This window comes from Protopterus annectens, chromosome 10.part0 (assembly GCF_019279795.1).
Source record: "Protopterus annectens isolate FY-2018-M chromosome 10.part0, PAN1.0, whole genome shotgun sequence".
Taxonomy (NCBI): Eukaryota; Metazoa; Chordata; order Ceratodontiformes; family Protopteridae; genus Protopterus; species Protopterus annectens.
In genome coordinates this window covers 736,321,198-736,348,680 of record NC_056744.1, presented here as the reverse complement: position 1 = coordinate 736,348,680, position 27,483 = coordinate 736,321,198, and the positions used below count along the sequence as shown (strand labels likewise).

Below are 27,483 nucleotides of genomic sequence, written 5' to 3'. Positions count from 1 at the left end.
ATGGTCTAATGCCTGAGATTCCCCATTTGGGGGATGAACTCAGGAACTCTCCTCTAAAATGTTCTTTTAATAGTGGCTACCACCATAATTGCATCAACAGCCAGACCCTTAGCCCAGTGAGGCCAATCCTTGGATGGGGAGAAGATATTATTCAGCTTCTTGGGGATTGGTTCCACTGTATCAGGTTTCTTCAATGCCCTCAGACACCAGGTTGATAAGTGCATCTGGAGGCAGAATGATCCAGAATCTGGGCGTCCACCCCAATGTCCTTCAGTAACAGTGACTCCTCCAGAGAAGGGGCTTCAGCATTCCAGCCCCTGTCCAGGCAAAGAAGCTCCAAAAGATCGTCAAAGGAGGTGTCATCATGCGGAGACTTGGGGACCCCTCTACTTCCTTGAGTTCAGTTTCTTCTGTGAGGGACTCATCAAGAGAGACAAAGTGCTTCCTCTTACACCACTTCCTACTGGACTCTTGCCAGTCATTTGGGCTTCAACGGCAGGGAATTCCATCTGTCAAGAATACTACAGCAGTGAATGTAAGGACATTAAAAGTTCCAAAGGAAGGTTAGGTGTTCTGTACTAACACACAATGAAGTTCAATCACAATTGTGACTACAATATGCATCTGCATTAATTTATGAAGATGTGATACCCTTACTGCTTCATAAATAAGTGCCAGTAATGCATTCATATCCCCACTGGTACCTGCAGATCACATTTCCTAACAGTCTGCACCCAGGTAGCTACCCACTTTGTGCCACCCTAGTTATGGCTTTGGATGTGGGTGCTATTTTATCACCTGTTTTGTTTCCAGTGTAGATTAAGTTTATTGGGAACACACTTTTGTATGCAAATTGGAATTACTTAAGAATGCCTTTTTAAGCTAGATTGATTGACAACTTATTTATTAGTTGCAGGCCATTTTAAGCTTAGTCAGGTTCCCTTTTGGTGCTTGAGTTAACCTATGCTGTTTAGTGTTATTTAATTTATTTTATGTTATTTATTTATTTATTGGGATGGTCTGCTTGGGCAAAAGCCCCCTTTTTAGTGGAAGCCCATTGAGAAAAACTCCAGATAAGAAAACAATACAAAGCATGAGATACAGTCTTGAAAATAATGAAACAATACAAAGCACAATATAGATTCTTTTTTTAAGCATAATATATATTCTTGAGAGAAATGATATGGGTTCATATTACATTGTCGAATGACAACAATTTTGAACGCTCAGAAGAGCGAAACTGCCAAATATCGAAACTTTTATTGTGGAGGGCTGTGCCCCCCACACCCCCCACTAAATATATATACCAACCCCGAGATCGCACTACAGTGAGGAAAGGGCAAATATTCCAGGTTTCACTGTACTGCAATCCCGCAATCCGAACTTCGATATGAGGCGGTTTCACTCTTTTGAGCATTCGACATTGTTGTCATTCGACAACGTAATAGGAACCCAAATGATACATATATTCAACTTAAGTTTATCCCATGCATGGGCCCAATGAAATTATCTATGGTATGATCCCATTTATTCCATTAAGGGTAAAATATAATTATTGATCATGGGATGAGTAAGGCCAATCTACAACCAAATGGGATATGTTATTTCAACTGGCTGGGCTTAAAATGGCCCGCATGGGCAGCTAGCTTAGTACTTACCTATGAACCTAAGTAGTCAATTTAACAGAGCCAGTAAAAATAAATAGAATTGTAGTATTTTAATTTAATTTGGTTTAATTTAGTTAGCAGGGACAGTTAAGGTGGTGGGATGGAGGGGGAATAGGGGAGTACGACAGAAGACGAGGAGGTGACAGGAAATGTAGAGGTGGTAAAGATATAGGAGAGAGAGAGAGTACAAGTAGAGAGGGCAGAAAGTTTAAGAGGAGAGGAAGGGAAGGTTTGAAATGGTAAGGTAGTGGTTGGATATATTAACCAGGAGTAGAGCAAAGATTGTTAGGTTTTCCTTAAGCACCTCTGTCCATTAGTAGTGCACGGGACAGTTCTGGGATAAATTTTCTCTTTCCCCACCTATAAATCCAAGTTGATCTTGTATATGAACAGGGATAAGCTTTGTTTTACATGGATGGGGAGTCTGTTCCAGAGCAGTAGTATCCTCGGGGGGATATACCTGTCCGTCCAAATCATTTCATTTATGTTGTAGAAGAGGAATAGATTCTTAGACTGAGTTTTTCTGGTGCCATTTGACTTGCTGATGTGCAATAAATCCATCAGTATTGGGTCACAGGATGCCTTGTATGGTAGAGACAGGTCACATCTTAGCAGTCTGTAGGATACCAAGTATAGTGACAGGGCTTTGAGTCAATCCATTTAAGACATATTGTTTAGGCCTTGTATTCTTTTAGTAAGGAATGGAAAAATTCCACAACAGATTTTGACAATTTCATTCCCCAAATCCCCAAACAACCAATTGCTCATGTAAAGCTGAACAATGGCTTATCATTTAATTTTCAGAAATAGAATTTTCTTAAATGTCAGACAAGAAAGGAGGAAAAATATGCACCTATTTGGTCTTTAGGTTATTATGCCTGTTGTGAACAAGAACATACAAATAATGACAAATTTAAAACTAGTATGCTGTTAACCAATACAGTTGAAAATCATGCCATTATGGTTATTACAGAGGAAGTACAATTATGTAAGTAAACTTACTATAACAGCAGATGTTCAACTATATTACTGTTGGAGTAGCCTAAGCTATATGTGTCATAACCTGACAAGGATATGACAACCGGCCAGCTTACATTCCACGTGTACTAACCACTGAACAGCTCAGGGCGAGTGATATAAAAATCAGTGGTTAGGACACCAAATGCTCAGAGCTTTCTTGCCCCCAAATAAGGGAGGCCAGAGCCCTGCAACTAAGTATTTGTTAACAAGGGTAAAGGAAAAATATCTACAGCCTGGAATAAAACATAAAAGAAGGAGTAATGCCAACAGTGACTTACTTAAACATCTACTGTTATGGTAAGTTTTCTTCCACAGCTGTACTTATGTGCATCAATAGATCACTGTTGCAATAGTCTAACCTATATGGGTCGAATACCAGAGCTTAGAATGAAAGGGAAGAGGAAGAAGGATCAGAGACCAGGAGCACATGGAGAAAAATCCTAGTAAAGCCTTCTCTGAACCCAGAGATAATCTAATTTATAGTGCTAGGTGAAAGTATGCACACATGTCCAAGTTGTTGCCTCTGGTACATTTCTAGAGTCCTCTCCTTTCCAAAAAGCTACAGAAGTAGCCAAAGTTCAGCTAGAATGGACCTTGACCTTGCCTGAAAGTGAATTGTTATGGTTTGAGTAAAAAAAAGGCAATATCATGCAACAACCATTTAGAAATTGTCTGCTTTGACAGTGGTAGTCCCTTTTGCTTAACTTTATAGAAAATAAACAGTTAATCAGAATTCTTGAAGGTTTTTGTCTTATCAGTGTAGTTTATGAGTTGCCTGTGGACATCTGGCGTGTGTAACATTACTTCTCTCATATTCTTTGGTTCTGGCTAGAAAACAGGTAGATATATAACTTGTTCACAGTAAACTCTGAAACCACTTTAGGCATAAAAGAAGGATTTGTTCTCAGAGTTACTCTATGGAATGTTCAAAGAGATTAATAGAAAATCAGTTCCAGAATATTTTTTTTCTTTGCAGATGATGTGCATAGAGGACTACATCTCAGGTGTTAATCAAAAGTTGCTGACACTCTTCATGGCTCGCTGAGTCAAACTGGAGAGTATGGCCTGCTGGTAGACATTAACAAAATGTGTGGGGCGAGACGTAGGTAGAGCAAATAGATGATAGAATTACAATGGGTGTGGACAGTATTATTTGGTGGAGTTTCTGGAAGAGAAAGCAGACTGGATTGAGGGGGAAAGAAGGATATGTATAGTTGTGAGGGTCAGTAAGGGAAACAGTGGTGTGGATGCCAGATGTGCAAAACAGAGGAACGCAGAAAATCAAGAGATAGTAGGAATGAGCAAATCAGAAGGAAGGTAATCTTGTTAAGGTTCTTCAAGTGAAGATGAATGTTGGGAGATCTAGGAAGGGACAAAAGGGAATACCTGTACAGATGGGGGTGGTGACAGAAGGTCAAAGAGGGAGACAAAAGTTGTAAGGCACACAAGCTTTGCATAAGAGGGCACTAAATTTGGGCACATTGATACCTGTGGGGGCTTGGCATATGTTACTGGGAAGAGGGAACCTCTAAGATAGCAGGTTCACAAACCAGATCATACAGGGTGAGTAATGGAATTATGGGCTGAAACAGGTCTTTTTATATGTAAGGCAAGTTCTGGGATGGGAAACGCATTAAGTAAGAAGTAGGCTCACTGTAATAAAGACACTGGTTTGGAGTGTCTTTACTGTAAGAAAGGCTCTGAGGAAGACAATTCTTTCCCAAGCTGAAGTGATAACTTTCATCAGAACATCAAATAATAATATGAACTATGAGTGGTGTGGAGTTACTAGTGTGAAGCTTGGGAAAGTAGAGCAGGCAGGTTGTGTATAAGGGGCCAAGTGGGGGAAAAAGTTGGGGAAAGGTATTGTATGACTGCTATTACTATCAATGGCTACATTTTTGAACTGTTTGATGACGTGCATGTATTTATAATTCAACAAAATGAGTTGGAAAAATGTCAGTATAGTAGAAGTTAGCATTTGCTAAACTGAACTAACAACTGTCTAGAAGATCAAGCACAAAGCATTATTACATTTTTTTGTCATATAGGAGAAAGAGTCACAAATCGCAATCAAGCCAGAGACACAGATAGATCCTGAACAATGACTCCAGGTGATCCAAAATGAAAAACATGGGGTTATCAAGCAAGTTAGATTTGTCATTTTATCTGCCTTTATGCTTAACGTCCATGCTCAAATACTACTCAACCATAATGTGACCTTCTACAATTAAACATCCAAATGCAACTGGTAAATAGTCATTTTACATAAGAAAATCTAATAGGAGCTTAAAGATGTTTATTTATGAGCACAACTATATTATTAAGAATGGAAGCTTAGTAAATACCCTAATTTAAGCTCTCTACTGTTTCTGGAAATTTTAAAAAAGTTTATTTTCCATGTGGTTGATTTTATCCCAGAACATTTTAATGGAAACAGGAATTAATCAATTGGAATTTAAAGAATTGCAATGGCTAACTAAACTTAATGCAATTGTGTTTCCTCATCTAAATAAGCCCATCAACTACAAATGTGTTTGTTTTTTAATTAAACATAGTAGAAGGTTGGCATAATGGTTAAGGTGTTTGTCTCCCATGCACAAGGTTCGATCCTGTCCTCTGGCCAATGCCTGTGTGTAGTTTGTGTCTTCTACATGGGTTTTTGTGAGATTCCTTCCACCTCCCAAAAACATGCTGGGTGTTTCCACCTCAAACTCACTCAAGAATAGAGTTGTGGGCAGCAGCACATACTCTAGATAGTGCCTATTGGGGAAAGGTTGTACAGATCAACTGCTTTGCGCATCAGCTGTGGTGTATAGTATCTTCTAGATCACAGACTGCACATTATATTGGGGCTAGCCACTCAACTATGCGTGCCCCCCTTACTATATATACTAACTCCAGGGTCGCACTACAGTGGAGAAGAGGGCATATACCATTCGACAAAATGAGTTTCAGACAAATGAGTTTTCAGTGAATTGTGCTCAGGGAATTGATTTTCAGTGAAATGAGACTTCTATCAAATGAGTTTTAGTGAAATGAGTTTTCAATGAAATGAAGCAGATCTCTATATATACATACATACATATAGAATGTATATATGAGTCTAGGACTATTCACTGAAAGCACATTTCACTGAAACACATTTGACTGTGCACAATTCACTGAAAGTTCAATTCACTGAAAACACAATTCACTGAAAACACAATTCACTGAAAGTTATATATGGCCTTTTCTCCACTGTAGTGCAACCCTGGAGTTAGAATATATAGTAAGGGTGGGGGCACTGTCCCCCACATTGGTGAGGTGGGGGGGGCATAGCCCCCCACCTATTTTAAATATTTTGACCTATACACACGGATACTTGCAATTTCAATAAATTACTCTTTTCTAAACTTAATATATATCCAAATTATGTGGGGGGCTACATCCCCCACACCCCCCCTTACTATATATTCTAACTCTAGGGTCGCACTACAGTGGGGAAAAGGCCATATATAACTTTCAGTGAAATGTGTTTCAGTGAATTGAGTTTTCAGTGAATTGAGCTTTCAGTGATTTCTGCACATTCATTTGACTTTCAGTGAAATGTGCTTTCAGTGAATAGTCCTAGACCTATATGTATGTATATATATATATATATATATATATATATATATATATATATATATATATATATATATATATATATACACACACACACACACATGTATTTATATATATATATATATATATATATATATACACATATATGGGTCTACTTCATATGACAGAAAGTTCATTTGATAGAAATTCATTTGGCCGACACTGAAAATCCATTTGACTGAAACTCATAACACTAAAACATGAAATTAAAAGGATTATACCTTTTCCCCACTGTGTGGATGCCGCGGTGGTACGGCGGTAGCGGTGTTACCTCACAGCAAGAAATTCTCCCGTTCGATTCTCGGCTGGGCTTGGGAGTGCCTTCTGTGTGGAGTCTGCATGTCCTCCCCATAGTTGGGTAGCGTTCGAAAGACATGCATGCATAAATGGGCATGCCTTCGTTGAAGGCTGGGCGTCGAGCTGGCACCTCGGCGTTTCGTAAAAATCTACTCCCAATCATTAGCGGACTGGAGTTCCGCTGTGGCGACCCCTTACCAGGAAAAGCCGAAAGACAAACAACAACATACCCTTTTCCCCACTGTAGTGCGATCCTGGAGTTAGTATATATAGTTAGGGGGGTGTGGGGGGCACAGCCGCCCACATACTTCATACATTTTAAAAAATACACATGGATACTTATAACTGCAATGAATAACTCTTTGCAGAAAACAATATTTACCTAAACACCCCACCCTAACTATATATACTAACTCCAGGATCGCACTACAGTGGTGAAAAGGGCATATACCTTTTACTGTAATGTTTCAGTGTTATGAGTTTCAGTCAAATGGGTTTTCAGTGTTTTGAACTTTCAGTGTTATGGTCTTGGTCAAATAAATTTCTATCAAATTAACTTTCTATCATATGAAGTAGATGCGCATACATATATATATATATATATATATATATATATATATATATATATATATATATATATATAGAGAGAGAGAGAGATATGAGCTATAGATATAGAAATATAAAAATAGATATATAGACATGGGAGGATTCCCCATCTCTGCAGTGAACGCTCTGGCGACAGATAGTCCCAACATCAGCAAAAGTTGATTTTATATGTTCACTTTTCTCCCTGGGCCTCCACTGAAAAAGGACCTGTGTCCAGTTGGAATTTCCAGGTAAATAGATGAAAATAAATAAATAAATGAATTTGCCCTTTCATTTAGTATTGTGCTAAAATGATCTGGTGACCTGGTTTCAGTGTGGCGCATCACTGCGTAGCTATCCCACCCCCTTTTTTGTACCAATAGTAACATCTTTGATTCACCTTTATCTGTGCCCCACCAATGCTTCTGTACATCAAACTGGCTTGTGCTGTAGTCCTCTTAGATATACCCAGTAGACTGCTACTTTTACCCTTGCAACCCTAACTAGGTCCACTCCAGTGCTCTAGCAATTCCTGTGTTGCATTCCAACACTACAGACCTTGCTACACCTAAGGCCATTTTCCTCTCTGTGAAATTAGACAGCACATAATTCACTTACCTGACTGTTTGTGGCAAAAAAAAAATGGCTGAAATGTCTATCTGCCACTGACATTGTCTAGGTGTTATTTTTCTGCCTACTTCACTGGTTGTTCATTTTCTTCTTTGACATCTCTTGTACCAACTGATTCCCTGCTGATGTGTAAATACACCACATGACTACTCACTCGGACTACTCTGCCTCCTGTGGTCTAACCCCCATCCAGCTATTTCCCATGATGCTTTTTGGCCATTAAAACCATTCTGGGCATTCAGCACCATCTTTTCTAGTCATCATCTCCCAAGCTCCAGTGATGTGTGCAAACTAACCAGGTAAATCCCAGTAAGTGTGCAAACTGTACCTTTTTGTCTATTTTCTTGGCATAAACTGCTGAAGATCTTTAATGCAATATGATACTTGGAAATTTAAGCAGTATAGTATGTGTTATGTCCACTAATAAATGGGCCAGTACCATGTGTTTTATTAGCTATAGTAGTATTTCCCACATCCTGTTGCATGTTGATGTAGACATTCAGCTGTAGCTTCTATATTCTAGTATCGGTTATGGACAGGCAAGCGACTATATATATATCATAATTTCTGACGGTTTTTATGTTTTATTACATAGACGTTGTTTTTGGTGGGACAGCGCTGCAAGCAATAAATTACTACTATAATAATTTGGGCTGGAAGGGCTAGTGGCTGTACGATTTTCCAAGTATTTCTGCATAACATGTTTGCTACAGTGCCATCTAATTTGGCGGGACGTTGCTGTTATCTATAGGCCTCTGTATCTCACATTAACTAGAGTCGCAAGGCAGATGTTTTTTCTTTCCACTTAAGCAGTTTCATTGGCCTAATCTCCACATGCTATCACTATGAACTAGCCTACAGATGTACTAAAGGGATTGTTGTCCGTCCATACAATGATAGTGTTTACATGTATTTGATTGCATAAGTGGATTTTGTCATTGTAAGGGAGAATTACTATATGCATTGCTCTACTGTTTTGCTGAGATATTAATGTTGCTATGAGCTGCTAATTGTTCTCTGCTCTGACTCATGCTTTTCCCCACTATTTCTGCTACTAACCACTTGTATTTCTTTACAGTTTCTGCTCTCTTACCTCTGTCTTCCATCTTTTGCCCTCTTCTGCTTTCCGACTATCCTCAGCTTAACCTTACCTTACCCTCCTTTTCTCTTGGTGTCCCCTCATCCTACTTTAGATCTTAATTCTCTGTATTATATTAGGCACTCATCCTCTGTCCTCTATCATTTTTCTATTCTCAGGTCCCTTGCTATTCCACCACAGCTGTACGTGTTTGCCAACTCCACAAGGAACGATTTCCAATCCCTACAGCGAACGATCTGGTGGCAGACAGTCCCAACATCAGCAAAACTTGATTTTGTATGTTAATTTGCCCATTTGTATAGTATTGTGCTAAAATGATCTGTTGACCTGGTTTCAACAGTGGCGCATCACTGCGTAGCTATCCCACCCCCTTGTTTGCACAAATAGCAACATCTTGATTCTCCTTTATCTGTCTCTCACCAATACATTTGTACATCAAACAGGCCTGTGCTGTAGATCTCTTAGATATTACCCAGTAGACTGCTACTTTCTTTACCCTAGCTACCCTAACTAGGCCCACCGCAGTGCTCTAGCAATTCCCGTGTTGGATCCCAACCATATGGACCTTGCCACACCTAAGGCCATTTTCCTCTCTGTGAAATTAGGCAGCACATAACTCACTTACCTGGCTGTTATAGAAAAAGAAAAAGGCTGAATTGCCTGTCTGCCACTGTCATTGTCTAGGTGTTATTTTTCTGCCAACTTCACTGATTATTTATTTTCTTCTTTGCCATCTCTTGTATCCACTGATTCCCTGCCGGTGTGTAAATATACCACATGACTACTCACTCTGACTACTCTGCCTCCTGTGGTCTAACCCCACCCTGCCTTTTCTCATGATGCTTTTCAGCCATTAAAACCATTCTGGGCATTCGGCTCCATCTTACTGCTCTGTATTATATTAGGCGCTCATCTTCTCTCCTCTATCCTTTTTCTATTTTCAGGTTCACTGCTATTCCACTACAGCTGTACCTGTTTGCCAACTCCACACGGGAGGATTTCCCATCCCTACAGCGAACGCTCTGGCAACGGATAGTCTCAACATCAGCTAAAGTTGATTTTGTATGTTCATTTGCCCTTTTGTATAGCATTGTGCTAAAATTATCTGGTGACCTGGTTTCAGTTGTGGCGCATCACTGGATAGCTATCCCACCCCCGTTTTGTACTAACAGCAACATCTTGCATCTCCTTTACCTGTGTCCCACCAATACTTTTGTACATCAAACAGGCTTGTGGTGTAGCCCTCTTAGATATTACCCGGTAGACTGGTACTCTCTTTACCCTTGTACACTAACTAGGCCCACTCCAGTGCTATAGCAATTCCCGTGTTACATCCCAACCCTACTGACCTTGCTACACCTAAGGCTGTTCCGTGTTCCTCTCTGTGAAATTAGATAGCACATAACTCAATTACCTGACTGTTTTGGCAAAAGAATTGTCTATCTGCCACTGACATTGTCTAAGTGTTATTCTTCTGCCGACTTCACTGATTGTTTATTTTCTTCTTTGCCATCTCTTATATTCACCAAATCCTTGCCGGTGTAGCCCCACTTTGTTCGCCCTCGCTGAGCTCAGGCTCACTATGTACCCCTACCATGCCCCCAATTTCCACCCACCTTCACTCATCCTGCACCACCAACCTACCCAATCACCCCTCCTACTCCTCCCATTTTTTTTAACCTAAAAGCAATTAATCTCACCCATACTATTTCTCAAACTACAACATACTTCCTCAGCTTGTTATTACACACCACACTACTTTCCACCCTCTTCTGTCTTACATACCTCCCTACCCACTTCCATAATTTATCTTTACATTATGCATCTAACGTCTAACGCACTATACAACCCTCCTTCTCCTCTATAACCCATGAGCTCTACTCTTCTAACACAATCTTCTTCTTTAAAGTGCTACCCAACCTACCCTGTCCTTTTCTCCCCCTCCCTTTACATCTAAACACTCCCTATATTACCATCCAAACTCAACCTCAATATGAAACTATATTAAACACATGCTACACAGTATCTCCCTCCCTCTCTCCTCTCTCTCTCTGGTGACATCCACCCCAACCATAGCCCACCAATATCCCACCAAATTCTTATCTCCATATATGACATCCCCCCACCCCTAAGACCATTTGCTTTACTAAAATCAGTACCCAAAGCCTAAGAAATAAAATTTCCAACCTCCATGCCTGGTTGTCCCATAACCAGCCTGACAGTCACCATCACAGAGACCGGCTTAAACCAAACATAAAAGAAAATGAAATTCTCCCACTAGGTTATCAAATGTTATGCTCCGATAGAGCCAGCAAAAAAGGTGGTGGCGTAGCTATGCTCTACTCCTCCTACACAGTTAATCCTTACACCAATCCCACTCCTAAGTTCACCAATTCTGAACTATGCATAGCCCTCCTAAAAATTAACAAACATAAATCCATATGCTTAGCCGCTCTCTACATTCCCCCAGGCAACAACATCCCAATACTTGAAGATATACTCTCCTGGTTTTCAGTTAACATCAAAAATGAAACATTTATACTAGGTAAACATCAACTGGACCACTATTAATGCTGAATCCCCTTCTCTAAACATCAACCTTGTTAACTATACCCAGTTAATAAACTCTTCTACTAGGCCAAATAAAGATGGAACCACTGGCTCCATCATCAACTGGATCTTAATATCTCATAACAACCTTATCTCAAATACTGGAATCCCTCCTGACTCTCTCAGTGACCACCTTCCTGCATTTGCTGACCGGCACTCCTCTCCTCTTCAAAAACAACACTATTATATACAAACTTGAAACCTCTCCAAATTTAACCCACAGATATTCATAGACTGCCTAAAAGTAACAGATTGGTCACACCTAAAAACTCTGCCACTTGATAATGCCATTGATTACTTCAATGAAACCTACTCAATAACCTTGCTCCCCTAAGGACTAAAAGAGTCAAAGCCTCAATCTCCCCTTGATTGTCAAAGGAATTTAAACAAACCATGCACCTAAGAAATAAAAGGTGGAAACAATACCAAAAAATAAACTACCTAATGTCCTAAAAGAAGTTAAACAACTCTGTAACACTGTAAAACAGTTGATAATTACAGATCACAAAACATACTACACTCTGTCTTAACAGTATACGGGTTTGGTGGTGGGTACTTATTATTTATCACTGGATAATGGGTATTGAATGTGTTTATGTAATGTGAACTACCTCTTGCATGTCATATGTGTTATTTTATTTCTTATGTTATTCTTTGATACCACTGTATCTACTTTATTTGCACTGCATTTCTCTCATGAGCTGACATTTGTAATTTTGTTTAGGCTGCACTTGTGTGGTCCTAAATGACAATAACGTTTCTTTGAATCAAGCTTCAATCTGAACTCTCATCCAACCCTAGAAAATTCTAGAACTCTATCTCCTTCCTCCTCCATCCTGGCAACAAGGACAACCCATGCCCAAACCCAAACTGTACTGATCAAGAAACAGCCTCATTGTTTAACACCTTCTTTATAGAATCCATAGCTAAACTTACTGCCAGTTTCTCCCACTACTCTCCACCTTCTCCCCCCATACCTCTCCCTCCAACCCCACTGCTCATGCCTCTCTTTTCAACCTCTCTCCTGTTTCTACAAACAAAATAAGAAAACTCCAACTTAAACCATGCTCCTCCACCTCAGACAGCTTACCTGCGTTCTTCCTCAAACTATCTGCTGACAGCATTGCCTTCCCTATTTCTATCATAATAAATAGGTCCAGCCAAGAAGCATACGTCCCCTCACTTTGGAGACATGCTTTCATCATTCCCCTCCTTAAACGGGGTAAAAACACTGACAATTATAATTTTCAGCCTATAAGCATTCTTTTTTCACTATCAAAAATCACGGAGAAATGTATTCAATCTCAAATTATGTCATATCTGACTCATAATAACCTCCTAACCCCTACACAGCACAAATGCCATCCCGGCCATGGAACCATCACTTCTCTCCTCTCCTTCCTTGACTCTATCAACCATGTATGTGACTCTGGCAAGATCGTATCTACTCTGTTCCTAGACCTCTCTAAAGCCTTTGATACTGTATCCCATCCTATACTCTTATCTCAACTCTCCTCTCTCAACCTCTCCCCTCCCACCATAGCTTGGTTCACTAGATACCTCTCTGAAAGACAACAAACTGTTAAATGGAAAAACTCAGTCTCTTCCTTTTTACACACCCCTACTGGTGTACCCCAGGGTCCTGTCCTCGGCCCCCTACTCTTTAACATTTTCATTAATAACTTTCACCAGTCTATCTCTGAAACCACTCTAATCCAATATGCTAATGATGATACAACAATCATTTGGTCAGCAGACACCCCCTCTAATCTTCTTCACAAAAGTGAGTTAGCTTTCTCCAAAACTGAATCATGGATGCACAGTAACCACCTCACCTTAAATGCCACCAAAACAAAGCTAATGATCTTCTCTCCATCCAAAAACAACATTGTCGACAAAAACTTCTTTAAAATAACAAGCCAGAATAATATCCCCGTAGAAATTGTACCACATACTAAACTGCTATGTGTCATAATTGATGAAAATATAAAATTTTGACACCCATAGCCAAACTAACATCAAAAAGCAAATCAAAACCAGGCCTCCTGTACAGGCACAATCACTACCTTACCCGCTTCACCACACGAACCCTAGCCTCCACTCACCTTCTCCCCTCTCCTATGTACAGTCCTCGCCTATTCACTAATAATTCAGCTTGGCTCACAGGCCAAACTGGAACCTTGCTACAATAAAATCTGCAAATTCGCCACTAACTCTAGAAATACTTTTCATCACTGACTCACCCTCCACTCTCTGCAATGGCTTGAACTTCCTACCTACCTCAGTTTCCTCAAACTTACCATTGCCAATAAGCTAATATTCAAACCATCTAGTTGTCCCTCTCTCTTTACCTCTTTAACCCCCTATATTCCCAACCACTCAGATCTGAAAATCATAGTCTTCTAAAAATCTATAGACCTCTTTGACCCCCAGGTCACCTTCTACTATCCTGCTCCTTAGCTAAACTCTGGAACTCACTTCCTGCATCCCTTTGAAATATTCAAAGCCAGACAAATTTCAAATCACTTCTCCAGTCTTACCTATTCTCAGAGTGAGAATGCTCCTGTTCCTTTCCTACATAACTCCCTTAAATACCTTTACCCAACCTCTAACCTTTTACTACAGTGCTCAGCTATTCCTGAATCAATTTCTTCTTTCACTCTGAAACTCCTCTTCAACCTACTCCAATTCTCCACTCAGAATTAACCTTTTTACTCCCTCTTTTTAAAATTCTAATTCTCTAAAAAACATGCCAGTGACTGTACAACTGCAAGATTTCTTTACACATAATTTTATATTGTGTATATATTTTGTAAATATTTCCTAGACTGTATAATTTATATGTTTTTTATTCTTTTAAAAATGACTTCATATTGTTTGTAGAATACCAAAGATTTAATTTTTTCTGTAATAATTGTCAATGCCTGTTGGAGCTTTTCTCTCTGGGCTTCCACTGAAAACGAGCTCTACTAGCCCCACAGGACTACCACGGTCATCAAACTGAAATAAATAAAAAAATAAATATACAGATATAAACAGTATATGAGTGAAAAAAAGAGCAACTGCACATATCAGCGAATGCTAATTAGTATGAATATAATACAGCTGAATCACAGCTTTATATGGTTTACTATCATTTCAGCAATCACACTTTGTGAATTATCATTTCTACGAACCATGGAAACGAAAACAAAACCAGTGACTGACAAAAAAGTTGAACGCGGTAGTGGAGAATGTTCAAATTCGACACAATTCGACACAATTTGAACATTCACCACACTTCCACAACTGCTAGTATTGAGCAACACAAAGTAAAGAACATTTTTGCAGGGGGGCAAGCCCCCCTACACCCTCCACATCCTCTGCTACTTATATATACAAACTCCAAGAACACACTACATTGAACTAAAAGGTGTATTTCCCAATCCCCACTATAGTGCGATCTGCATTAAAATGTAGAATGTCACAACAGCGAATGCTGTAGTGCATTCACATTTCTACATTTATATGTTCCTTCAGTAGATACTATTGAATGGGGCGTTTCGGACTAACGTAAATCAAACAAAGCCCCCATTTGATAGTAAACCATTTTATATAATGCAGGAAAAGAAAGTAGAAGTATGAAGGAAACTAAATGTTTGACTCAGAAGTGCTGTTATGAAGATGTGCAAAATTGTATTGTACCTGTTTTTATTCTGTCAGCATTATGAATTTTTCATCATCATTTCCAGAGCTTCCAAATTCACCGCATTTCTATTACAGGATTTGGTGTTAGTGGGTTAGTGTTAAAATAAGGGGTTAGATTTTGTATTATGCTTTTGTAGTGGTGTGTTTGTGTATAAGCCCTGTTTAGTGGTACAGTTAGAGAAAGGGTTTCTAGTAATATAATGTGTAAGGTTAGGGACAGGGGTAGGTGCACATAAGTAAAGTGGTGCAAGGGGTTAAACTGCCCAGAATATTCCCCTATATGTCTAAGGAAAGCAACTCATTTTACCTTATTTAAATCAAAGTTTCCTAAATATTTAATTAATTCATCACGAAGTATCATGAAAATAAGTGGGTTAATGCTTGTACTGCCCCTTGCCTCTCATTTACCTTCAATGGATTTAAAATCTAGTTGTCTTACACTAATCTTTATAGACTTGTTAATAGGCACACCAAGCTTAATTACAACAGACTTTTCTTTGTAAAGCCCTATTCATATAACATTATGTGCCTACTAATTTTCTTAGGACCTTGTTTTTTAGTGTAAATGTGAGCACATCTTATGGATTTGTCCATCAATTTTGATTCTGCAATCTGCCTTTTAGTATATTACATGTAGACAAAAACAGCATTATCTTTTAGCTTTCATTTCACTTTTCATGTAGTGTATGCCATTCATATTACAAATTTTGCATTTTAGCAACATATTTTTTGGTGAGAAACTCATTGCAAACACAACATTTTGATTTAAGAATTCTAGCTATATCATATTATCTTAGTAAACCTACAAATGTTTGTTTGGTACTCTTCCTAAAATGATAGCAATATCTTACCTAAGATGCTGGGTTATTTTCCACCTTAATAACAGAGTATTGCTCTGGATTCATGCATGAGAACTACCTTTTATATCTGTTTGGTTTTCTTACAGGTTAGAGCTAAAATTAGTCATTGCCAAGTAAATGCATGACTTAGCAAAACTGACATTAAATCTCTTATTTTATAGCCTTATTAAATATCATGCTGTGTTCACAATTACCAATACCACAAGAAGAACAGAGACAAAAATGCACTCAAAATCAAAAGTCTGCAGTAGAAATTTCTCTACCACAATTATTAAGAACTTCAGTCTAAAAATCATAAAATATTAACCAAACTTATTCAGAGACATAAAATTCTATTTTTCTTCAAAAATAAATATATAAATAAATAAATAATAGTAAAACTTTAATCTAATTAGCAAATAGAAACATTGGCTAAAAGTAACCAAATCAAAATACTAAATAAAAGAAAATGAAATTATAGGAAGTGAAGATGGTGTCCACCAATGCTACATTACTATGAGCTTCTTGCATTGTTACTGGTATAGAATCACATACGGCAGATGATAACAAAAGCAAAGAAAAAACGTTTCTAAGCCACAACTGAAAAACAAGAGAAGAAGTCCATTTGTTACCTATTCTGTTAAAACAATCATCTCCAAACAAAATCTTACTTTTACTTGCCCTCATTATCACTCCATCCTTTAAATATATAATGGGTAAGTTTAAATTTTAGGCATATATAAAAACTGTGTCATTGTAATCATCAGACATTTCGTGTTAGAATCTGTCCTTTGCTTTGAAAGATCATTTTACGTTCTGAGTACAAGAATCCTAGTAATCATCTTCTTGGGTTTTATGCTAGGTTAGTCTTGAATTCAAATTTGCTGTATTTTGTCTACTGAAATCTGCCTCATAGCTTTGTGGTTAAAACAAAATCCTCATACAAGATTTTTTTTCTTCAGGAGTCTTTCTTTAAGGATAGATAAAGGATTAACTTAAAAAATAAACACATTTTTTACTTCAGACTCAGTCTGAATCAACACCTTTTTTGGAAAAACTTTCTTTAAATTTAGCCTACTTTCATTTCCTGCACAGTGGCAAAGGTAATAAACCATGTCGTCAATCAAACAAACAAATGATTAACATCAAAGTATTCTATAGACCACTGCAAACACAACAAGGTGCTAAACCCACACTGTTCTTTTAATTCACCTTCACCCATTTACTTGGTGGAGAACACATGGATTACCTACAGTTAAGAGCACCATTCTATATATGTGCATGTAATTCCATCTCTTCTTATTTTATAAAAAGGAAAATGCTCGCTCAAAGTCTCTTATCTCATAAAACAAAATACATTTATGGAATGTTTCTGCATAGCATAGAAAGGCGCATCAGAGTTATTAGGCAGTGTTTTAATTTTTCATTTTCAGCTTCATATATAGGAGAAGTGGAATTACAGGCAATTCTCCATTTCCTTTTATGACACTGAAAAATATTCAGTATATGACTTTCCTTCTATTGAGCCTTAACTGCTTCATTACAAAATGTTCCATACATTAAAAATATTATTTGTGTAGACTACAAATGATGTACTTTGGGCAATTAACCTGCAGTTGCACAGCATTTGAACTGTTAGCACTCCTTTTACAGCTGATAGTAGTGCAATAATAGGTTCATAGATTAGTACTAAGCTAACTGCCCTTGCGAGCCATTTTAAGCTTAGCCAATTATCCCTTGTGAGACTCAAACCCTGCACCTTGTGTTTGTAAGGCAAACACCTTAACCATTAGGCCACCCTCCCAACCCCTAAATATTTGTTTTGTTGATACCTGAATGGGGCCAGCTGAACATTCAGAATAAAAGCTACATTAAGATTGCTATCTTTTACATTCTACAGTTTCTGTAAGGTTTAAAAGTGTCCAAAAACAAACAAGACTTACATTCAAGTTGCTGGCTAGCTTTGACACACTTAAGAACCATCTGTCGATATTGTGATGGATTTTTCATCATCATTTCTAGTGCTTCCAAATTCACTGCATTTTCTATTACAGGATTTGACAGCATGACCTAGATCAAATTAAAAAAATACAGTAAAGATGTAATTTTCATAAAAATACTTAAACATAGAACATCATGTTTAACTTGCTTAGATAGTATTATTTTAACATAAATACACAGTATTTTAGTTCATAAACAGCAGTAGTAGGCATCACATGCAGCAACTGTACACCGGCAGTGCTTGTCCATCAGTATGCTATGCATTTCATCACAGTTGTTAGCTTGTCATCTTTTCTGTAATGTTACTGAAAAGGTCCATAGGTAGGTACTAGGCTATTGACCCTAGGGCCTATATAAGCCTAGCCAAAAAGGTACCCTTGCTTTTGCTACCCAAGAAAATTATTTTCCTGTGCCCCTATCGAGCAGAGCCACAGAGGTGATCCCCAGGGTGAATTTCCTATTTCCCATCCAATCATCAAGATTTTCTTGAAGAGTGCTAATGAGGAGCTTTGTTTGATATAGATAGGTAGTTTATTCCAGAGTATGGGAAGTCTATGGGACAGGAATTTATCCCTCCAGCATGTTCTGTTTATTATGGTGACAAGGTTTAGATCACTAGAGCGTGTAGCTCGGAGGGATTGGGATTTCTTTAACTGGAGCATGTCCAACAGCTCTGGGTTTGACATAGCTTTGCATGTTAGGCAGAGATCGCCTCTGAGTAGGCGATATGCGACAGAGTAAAGCTGGAGTTTTTTGAGACGGTCTGCACAGGGCATTTGTTTGAGGCCATTAATCCTCTTTGTCTAGGTATTTTCTTAAGTATAAGCAATACAGTATTGCTAGAAGAAGCTTGAAAAATAGAAACTACATAAGCATTACACACCATCTAAGTAACCTGCTACACACAGCATTGATCACATATGGTACCAGTGGCCTATCAGCTGACCACTTTCATGTTACAAAATCATCTAATGTATTCTGGAGCTTTTCTCCCCGGGCCTCCGCTGAAAACAGGATCTGTGGAACCTAGTCGGACATTCCCGGTCAACAAATGTTAAAATAAAAAAAAAAAAAAAAAAAAAAAAAAAAAATCTAATCACTGAGGCAAGATACCTGTCCATTCTAATAAAAATAAAAATAAGCAGCCTTTGCCTTGAGCCAAAGTTGCTAAGAATGATTAGCAACTCTAATCAGTATCTTAACAAAAGGACAGCTTTACAAAGAACATGTGGCTTATTGGAATGAAAGGGACACTAAAGAAAGACAGTTTCTGGGGTTAGTGGACTTTTTGCATATGAACTTTATGAAGAGCAAAACAGGAAAGAAGGGAAGCAAAAAAAAAAAAAGCCTGTATGGTGGATCTACAAAATAACAAAAATCCAAGAAGAAAACAAGAAACCAACAACTTCTTAGAGATACCTAACAATAACCTTATAAAGCTAAGAGACCTGAAATTAAATTTAAAGGAGTTCTCTATCAGTATACCTACAGATAAACCTATTTTGACCTTACATTCATAAATTTTCTTACCATCTCTCCATTCTTACAATACCCCATATTCTCTTGCTCTGACACACCGTGCTTCTTCCTATATCTTTAGGAATAAGTATTAGCTTTATTGCTTCCATATAATATTACAGATTAGTAGAGTTTCTCTTTTCTTTCCTTTAAGAGTCTGTGGTCACTTCATTCACCCAATTGATATTACAGAAATTCTGCCAAACACTCAAGCATTTTCATTGAGAATGTCATTCTGCAATATAAGTAAGTTTAATATAACAATTAATAATCAAATACATACCTTCCCTGTGCTGGACAGTGGCTGTGACATTCCCCCCCAAAGCACCCAAAGCAGCAGTCCTTGTATTCTATGGACCACTTAGTAAGTAGGCCACTCTCCTTTCTCTTAACCAATGGATTACACTGCATATGTCACTTACATTAGTCTCCCTAGTTTCCTGGTTCACTTACAACTTTCTTTCAGTAAAGTCTACTTTCTTCCTCCTTGTTGGTTGCCTGTATCAGTTATGAATTGATTGCTCTGCATAGTAAGTGACCAGGGAGTGGGAGGGTCACTGTAGTAAAATGTACTGCTAAATCTCCCCTCACTTTGGTCTCTACTTCCGCTCAGTCATCATTTTCCTTCACAGTACAGGTATATGTCATGTGTTATTACATTTATATTTATTTTAAGACTGTGTAGAACAATGAAAAGATCTTGGCAGTGTGTTGCATTTGTACTGATTTTGTTCAAGTCAGATGAGCTTTATTTATGGTGAGCCTGTTCCCTTTAACAAGTGTGTATGTAATTTCAGTTGTTGGTGTTATGTAGTACAGTAATACACTCTTATGACATTCTGGTTAATCCAATGAATGTTTTCTAGTAAGTGATGGTGTTATATTGTGTTTTATCAGTTCCTTATTAAACTGGATCCTAATATCAGACCCTAAAAATTCAACATCACAGGAAAAATGTCAGACTCTCTCAGTGACTATCTCCCAATCTATAAAACCAGACATCTCACACATTCACTCAAACAACATGTTTATAAAACAACACACAACCTGTTAACCCAGAAATATTCATTGCTACCCTATCATCTAACTGGAATGTCATAAAAATCCTCCCCTTAGATGATGCTGTTAGTGAAGTCAATGCATCTTGCCTAAATAGCCTTGCACCCCTAGAAGGAAGAACTAAAAACAAATAATATATTTTGGTTATACAAAAAATAGAGTAGAATACTAATGCATGATAGAAAAAAGCATGGAAGGAATGACAAAAATATAAGATACCATAATATCTTAAAAATGTCAGAATGCTACACAACAGTACTAAAAAACAAATAAATGAAGACAAAAAGTATGCAATAACAGCTTTCAGAACAACAGTAAACACGGCCCTAAAATATTCTGGTTAGCCATTAAAGAAATCTTACTTCCCTTCCAAATGTCAACCTTAACCCCTCTCCCAATAACTCACCACTTGAAAATGTAATAGAATTCAACTGTTATTTCATAGCTAGCATAGCATCCCTAAGCAAGATTTTCCAACATCTAATCCCAACCCTGCGCAACAGCCACATTTCACATCCACTTTTATCTTCAAACCTGTGACCACATCCTATGTAAAACTACTCTTAAACACACTCAAACTATGCTCTACTTTATCTGATGACCTTCCATGCAAGTACCTTAAAATAGCAGCCAACAGTATTGCCTATTGTCTCAATCCTTATAAATAGGTCAATCCAGGAATCCCACATTCCTTCATTCTGGAAAAAAAATCACACATTATCCCTACACATAAAAGATGAAATTCAACAGGCATCACTAACTTCTGACCGACAGCAGTCTTATCCTCCTTTCCAAAATACTTAAAAAATGTATACAAAAACAATTGCTGAACTATATCCTGTGGGTAGAACTCCTATTACACACACACCATGGCTTCTGTCCCTCCCATAGTATTAACACTGCACTTCTAACCTTTGTAGATACTGTCAATAAAGCTAGAGATAATGCCAAACTAATCTTCTCCTTATTTCTAGACGTGTCTAAAGCCTTCAGCAAGTTTGTCACAACAAAGTTCTACTTCAAATAGCCTAACTTAGTCTATCTCAGCCCACCTTCCTGTGGCTCAAAATCTACTTGTCCAATAGGTATCAATCAGGAAAATGACACTCTTACCACTCTCCATACCTCCAAGTCATCACTAGCGTACCACAGGGCTCTGTCCTTGGTCTCCTCCTCTTTAACATTCTTACCAACACTCTCCACACATCCGTACAACAGGCCTCCCTAATAAAATACACAGATCACACTCATTCATAACGGACAATCTGGCACATCTTAAAAAATACTCAGGAAGCTTTTACAGCCACTGAAACTCATGCTCAACCCCCCCCCCCAAAAAAAAAAAAAAATTCTACTTTTTCATCAAATTCCTCTCATAAAAATAGGAATGATAATGGCTGATAATTCTAAATTCAACCTGCATATACAAAATTGCATAAATAATCACCAAAAACTAGGGATGCTTTACAGACCCAAAACTTTCTCACCAATACAACTAAAACTATACTTGCCACTACTTATCTCCAACCCTCCCTACCTTATGGTGCTTCCATCCTTACTTACCTCTAGGCATCACAAAAATTTGAATCTGAACAATGCTATAATAAACTGGCTAAATTTGCAGTAATTACCCATTTCAGAACCCACATTAAAAAGCTTAAATTGGTTTCAACTCATAGATTTCTCATAGGTTTATTTCAGTGATGGAGAATGGGGTGTAAAGAACACTGACTCATTAAAATTAAATGCAAACACACAATCTCCCTTCCAGTGAACAAATTTGCTTTTAAAACATTCAGTATTAGCTGACAACTTAATATCAGTTGGCATATGATTTCCAAATTCCAGGAATTGCTTGAGTTATACAATTCCATCTTAACTGTGTTTTACAGGTGCAGCGGTAGCGTTGTTGCCTCACAGCAAGAGGTTCACCCGTTCGATTCTTGGCTGGAGTGCAGGGAGTGTCTTCTGTGTGGAGTCTGCATGTCCTCCCCGCGGTTAGGTGGGCATTCGAAAGACATGCTTAAATGGGCGTGCCTTTGTTGAAGGTTGAACGTCGAGCTGGCACCTCGGCATTCGTGAAAATCTACTGCCAATCATTAGCGGACCGGAGTTCCGCTGTGGCGGCCACTAACCGGGAAAAGCCAAAAGACAAGAACAACAGTATTAAAATTGATATCATATTTGTGTCTTCTCATATTAACAGAGAGACTGATATATGCAACTTGTAGCAATTCATCCCTAAAAATGTTATATGCACTTAAAATGTTTCCTCTTGTAAGTCTACAATGGACTACAGGTAAATACAGAGTTTTGCATCTAACAGAATAAGGTATGTAATGAACTGAGAATATAGATTTTGTAAATCTTCATTGAACAGACTCCAGTATCACTAACTGGTGCCTATTACATTTACAAAAAGTGCTATTATATTCTAAAAAAGGTACATATTATAGTCTTTCTTCATCTCATATAAAAAAAGATCTAAACATAAATCCCATTAACAGTAATGCATGTTTTACAATAGTTACATGAGATAAAGGAAAAATCAGATGATATGTACATACTCAGATCCTTACAGCAATCAATTTCAAATAAAAGTGTATTACTTAAACTAAATTTGGTCCAGGATTGCCAAAATACATTATTTTACATGCATTAGGATTGAATTGTTCAGTCCTACACTGTTTGTCCAACAAAATTATCCCAGAAATACAGATATAGATGCTGAGTACCCATCCTTATCAATTATAAATCCAATCTTACAATTAATGGCATATTTATATTGCCAGCACTGTTTTTAGGACTAGTTGAAAGTACTAAATTAAAAAGAAAGGGCCAAACACAGAGCCCTATGGTATTCCAGACAATACAGGGGAAACAGAGTGAAACCTTTTGACTGCGCCACACTGAGAAAGACTAGACAACTAAAGAATAATCCAATTGATTAAAAAGGGATTATAATTCTTTAATGTGTCAATTATTGAAGTATGTACAATCATATTAAAAGCCTTAGCCAAGTCCATGTAGATAACACTGACTCTTAATGAATATTCAAGAGCCCAAGTTGCTTGATAATAGAACTCCATTAAATTTGTGGGTGTTGAGCTACCAACACAAAACTTACGTTGATACAAGTCCATACATCCGTTATGATTCATTGAGTCAGAAAGTAGATTTTGTGGCACTCTTTCATAACACTTACATAAAATAGATTTAAAACTTATATGTCTCTAATTTTGCAAGTCCCTTTTGCCTCCCTTTTTATCTCCCTTTTTATAAATAGATGAAATAATTACTTCTTTCTTTTCCAAATGGTACTGTAGTATTACTTAGCAAATTATTAAAGATCTTATGCAACACTGGCCAAAAAAAAAAAAAACACTTCTCACGCACTGAATCATCATCATCACTAGAATAAAATCTAGACCCACAGATGTTTTATTTCCTAACTTTTTAATACTTTAGAAATCAATTCAATTCTTCTTGTACGACGATTTTTATTAGTTATAGAAAACCAAGTCCAAATTTGCCATTATGCACTCATATTGTGATGTCAGAAAACATTTATGAAACTTATGGCAATTCTGTAAGGCTCAGTTGTCAGTTTCTATCTACAAAAATGGATGAAATAGAATCTGTGCTCTTGAATTAATATATTTATAAAACTGTTATTAGTTATTGAAGATGATACATTTTTTCATATTCAAGTGTTTTAATAATTAATAAACTCTTATATTTTGGTAATAAAATTTAATCTAGATCTAATAAAAGGACTATTTTTTCTTAATTTCTGAAAGAGTTTTTCTTTATTTTATATATTCAATGCAGCTCAGTGTCCCGCCAGTAAATTTGCATGTTTTATATGACTCAGTGCAAGTTACTAAATCCACAGTGTTACTCAATATAGATTTCAGGATATAATACATTCGATCTTCCTCAGTACTTGATAACAATGACCAGTAAATTATGTATATAGAATTATTTATGCCCATAAAGTCAATCTCATGATACTGATATTTCCTAAAATACTCTTGATTATAAAACAGGACAAAACAAAATACTAGTTGTAACTGAACAATGGTCAGAATAACATAATAGTGGAGTATCCCATCAACTAACATTTACACAATTTCTTACCTCCTATAAAACTATCCAGCATACATCTGCTTGTCCAGCACTAAATACCACTCTATATAGCTGTGTTCCTCTATCACTCATTACAATCCAATGACCAAAACTCCTTTCTGTCCACAAACCTAAGAAATTTGAAGGGCATCTGTATTCATACCTTGTCTGGAAATTCTTACCTGTATCCATCAGGAGAGGACCCTTCCTTCAGTCCTTTAAAACCATTCTGAAAGACTTCCTAGCCTAAATGTGCATCTGTTCTTGCTCAATCCCAGGATAAACTATATCACTAAATACAAACAAGTACTTCTTCCTACCTTACATCTACATCTTCTTACTCTCCCTTCTTCACACACTTCCTTAATTCAATATATCTCTCCCCTCTTACCCTCACTGAAAATTGCAATTCCTGTTTGTATTACACTAACTTACTTTTAATTTCTTTATAAAGTTGGTAAAATTTCTCTAAATATTAAATCATTCTCATATAAAAGTTATATTTATTCTTAAACAATTTGTTCATATTATGCCTAATTTGGTATAAGTATTTAAACTGTAGATGTTGTTGTATTATTTTTAAAGATATAAAATTGTGCTTTTTGTAATACTTTGGAGCTTTCTCCCTGGGCCTGCACTGAAAATGGACATCCACCCAGTTGGACTTTCACAGTATTGTAATGTCAATAGATAAATCAACAATCCTATCCATGTGAAACATTTATAATTCTTATCTGACGGATGAGTACTCACCCATTAAATAAGAAGAATAAAGTTTGTATTTGGAAACTGATTTAAGGCTACTTTGCATCCTTTCAACCAGAAAATGAATGAAGCAGTGGTAACTGATATCCAGTAATCTTAAATCAGCTCAGGTTTCAAAACAGCAAAGGGAAAGTACCAAAAGTCATTTTCAGGACTACCAAAGTATCTTTGCTTAGAAATACTAAAGGGGACATTGTACTCAATGATGGGTCTAAGGGCCAAATATAGTGGTACAATGACTTACATGGATCCAGATGAAATGCCATGCCCTCACTTATAGGTTGAGCAACACTGAATGATTTCCTTACTACCTTAAATAAATATTGGTCGAAGGCCACGTTACTCTCTACATACATCCTCAAGTCCCTGACAACTGGGTCTACTATTAAAGGTGTGTTATCAATGAGGTAGTTTACTAATGTGGATGACTTCCCAAAAGGTATTATTAAAAATTTTTGTTAAGTTTTAAGCTGTGGCTTTGATACCAGTCATTTGTCTGTGTTAGTCCTGCTTGTAGGATGTTTGTGTCTTTGAGGAAATATAACTGTTCTCAGTTTGCAATCATCTGCAAACTTGGTCAGCAAGAGGCCCTTAACATTGGCCTTGAATTGTGAGAAGTAAATACCAAAAAAGAGTGGACTTAACCTAGAGCCTTGAGGGATTGTACTAGCAAGTGGCCTCTATGTGGAGGCGGCCTTACCTATTCTAACTTCCTGGGACCAGAGAGCCAGCTGAGTATCTGGTATGTACCATATGGATTTATGCCAATTCCCATGAGTTTTACAATTCCTCATTGGGGTATTGTATCAACTGCCTTTTGCCAGGTCAAGGTAGGAAGTATGCCATGTTTTGCCCTCTTCCACTGCCTTGGTGACCTTTTCAAGGAAGTCCATAATGTTGAATAGCCATGATTGGTACCTGATGAAGCCAAACTGGGTTGGATCCAGTATATGAAGGTTTCCTACATTGTTATTAATCATCTCCATGAAAATTCTTCCAATGGTTTTGCAAATAAGACTGGTCAGACTTATGGGACTGTAGTTCCCAGAGTTGATGGACCTACCTTGTGCAGAGGGATGACAGTTGCAGTCTTCTATGCATGTAGCACAAAGCTTGTCTGGAGGGTATGCTTAAATATTGACTGCATTGGCCCTGATTGGTCATATTTCAGGCTATATAGAAGGTATCTCAGTATGTCACCCATCAATGTGGTGTTCTTGGCCTTAGACTGTGCCTCTGGGAACTACTCCCTAGTTATAGTTGGGGGGTATGTTTGATGGTATTTGCTGGTGGGGCATCCTTGGAAGAAAGGGGGCAAAATGAGCTGAATTTGTCAGCCTGCAGACTTCCTATATCTTCCTACTTCACAAATGTGACTCCATTTTCTACCATTGTGCACATAGCAGTGTACTGCCTTTGAGTTTTTCGACATAGCTAAAGAAAGCCTTGTGCTTGTCTTGGCCTGGGAGGCTATTATTATCTTAAAATTGGCTTTGGTAGACTTTATTTGCCCTCTTAGTTGTTTATTTAGCTTCATGAGAGAGATTTTTATCTTGCTGGGCTTTGCACATCCTAATTTTAGCTATGACTTTTTTCTTTTTATTGTACAACCTATTTCTATTTGGACCAGGATGGTTTGTTTTTTCTAGGTTTATTTATGGTAGGCACAGCTGTCTCTAAGCAGCCATTAATATGATTGTACAGGGGTTTCTGTGAATATTTCTGCAAAGGCTTCTGTGTTCTCCAGGTTTGAAGGGGCTTGAAATTTTGGCAGGTTATTGCTTAATAATTGGAATTTATATGGAATTTGCTATATGGAATAGTTCTTGACTGTTACAGAGTTTGCTGGTAGTAAAGAATTGTTTTTTATATCAAAGGAGACAGCTTTATGGTCTGACCTTACCAGAGAGATAGCATTACAGGCATTGGCCCC

General features: G+C 37.6%; 1 protein-coding gene across 1 annotated transcript in view; it reads right to left on the bottom strand.

The window, feature by feature from the left end:
* UBE2U (ubiquitin conjugating enzyme E2 U) overlaps positions 1-27,483 on the bottom strand; it is a 658,880-nt gene that overhangs the window by 238,197 nt on the left and 393,200 nt on the right. The window contains exon 5 of the mRNA XM_044085559.1: positions 18,023-18,149. Coding sequence (XP_043941494.1) covers positions 18,023-18,149 — 127 coding nt within the window. The remainder of the gene's footprint in view (positions 1-18,022; positions 18,150-27,483) is intronic.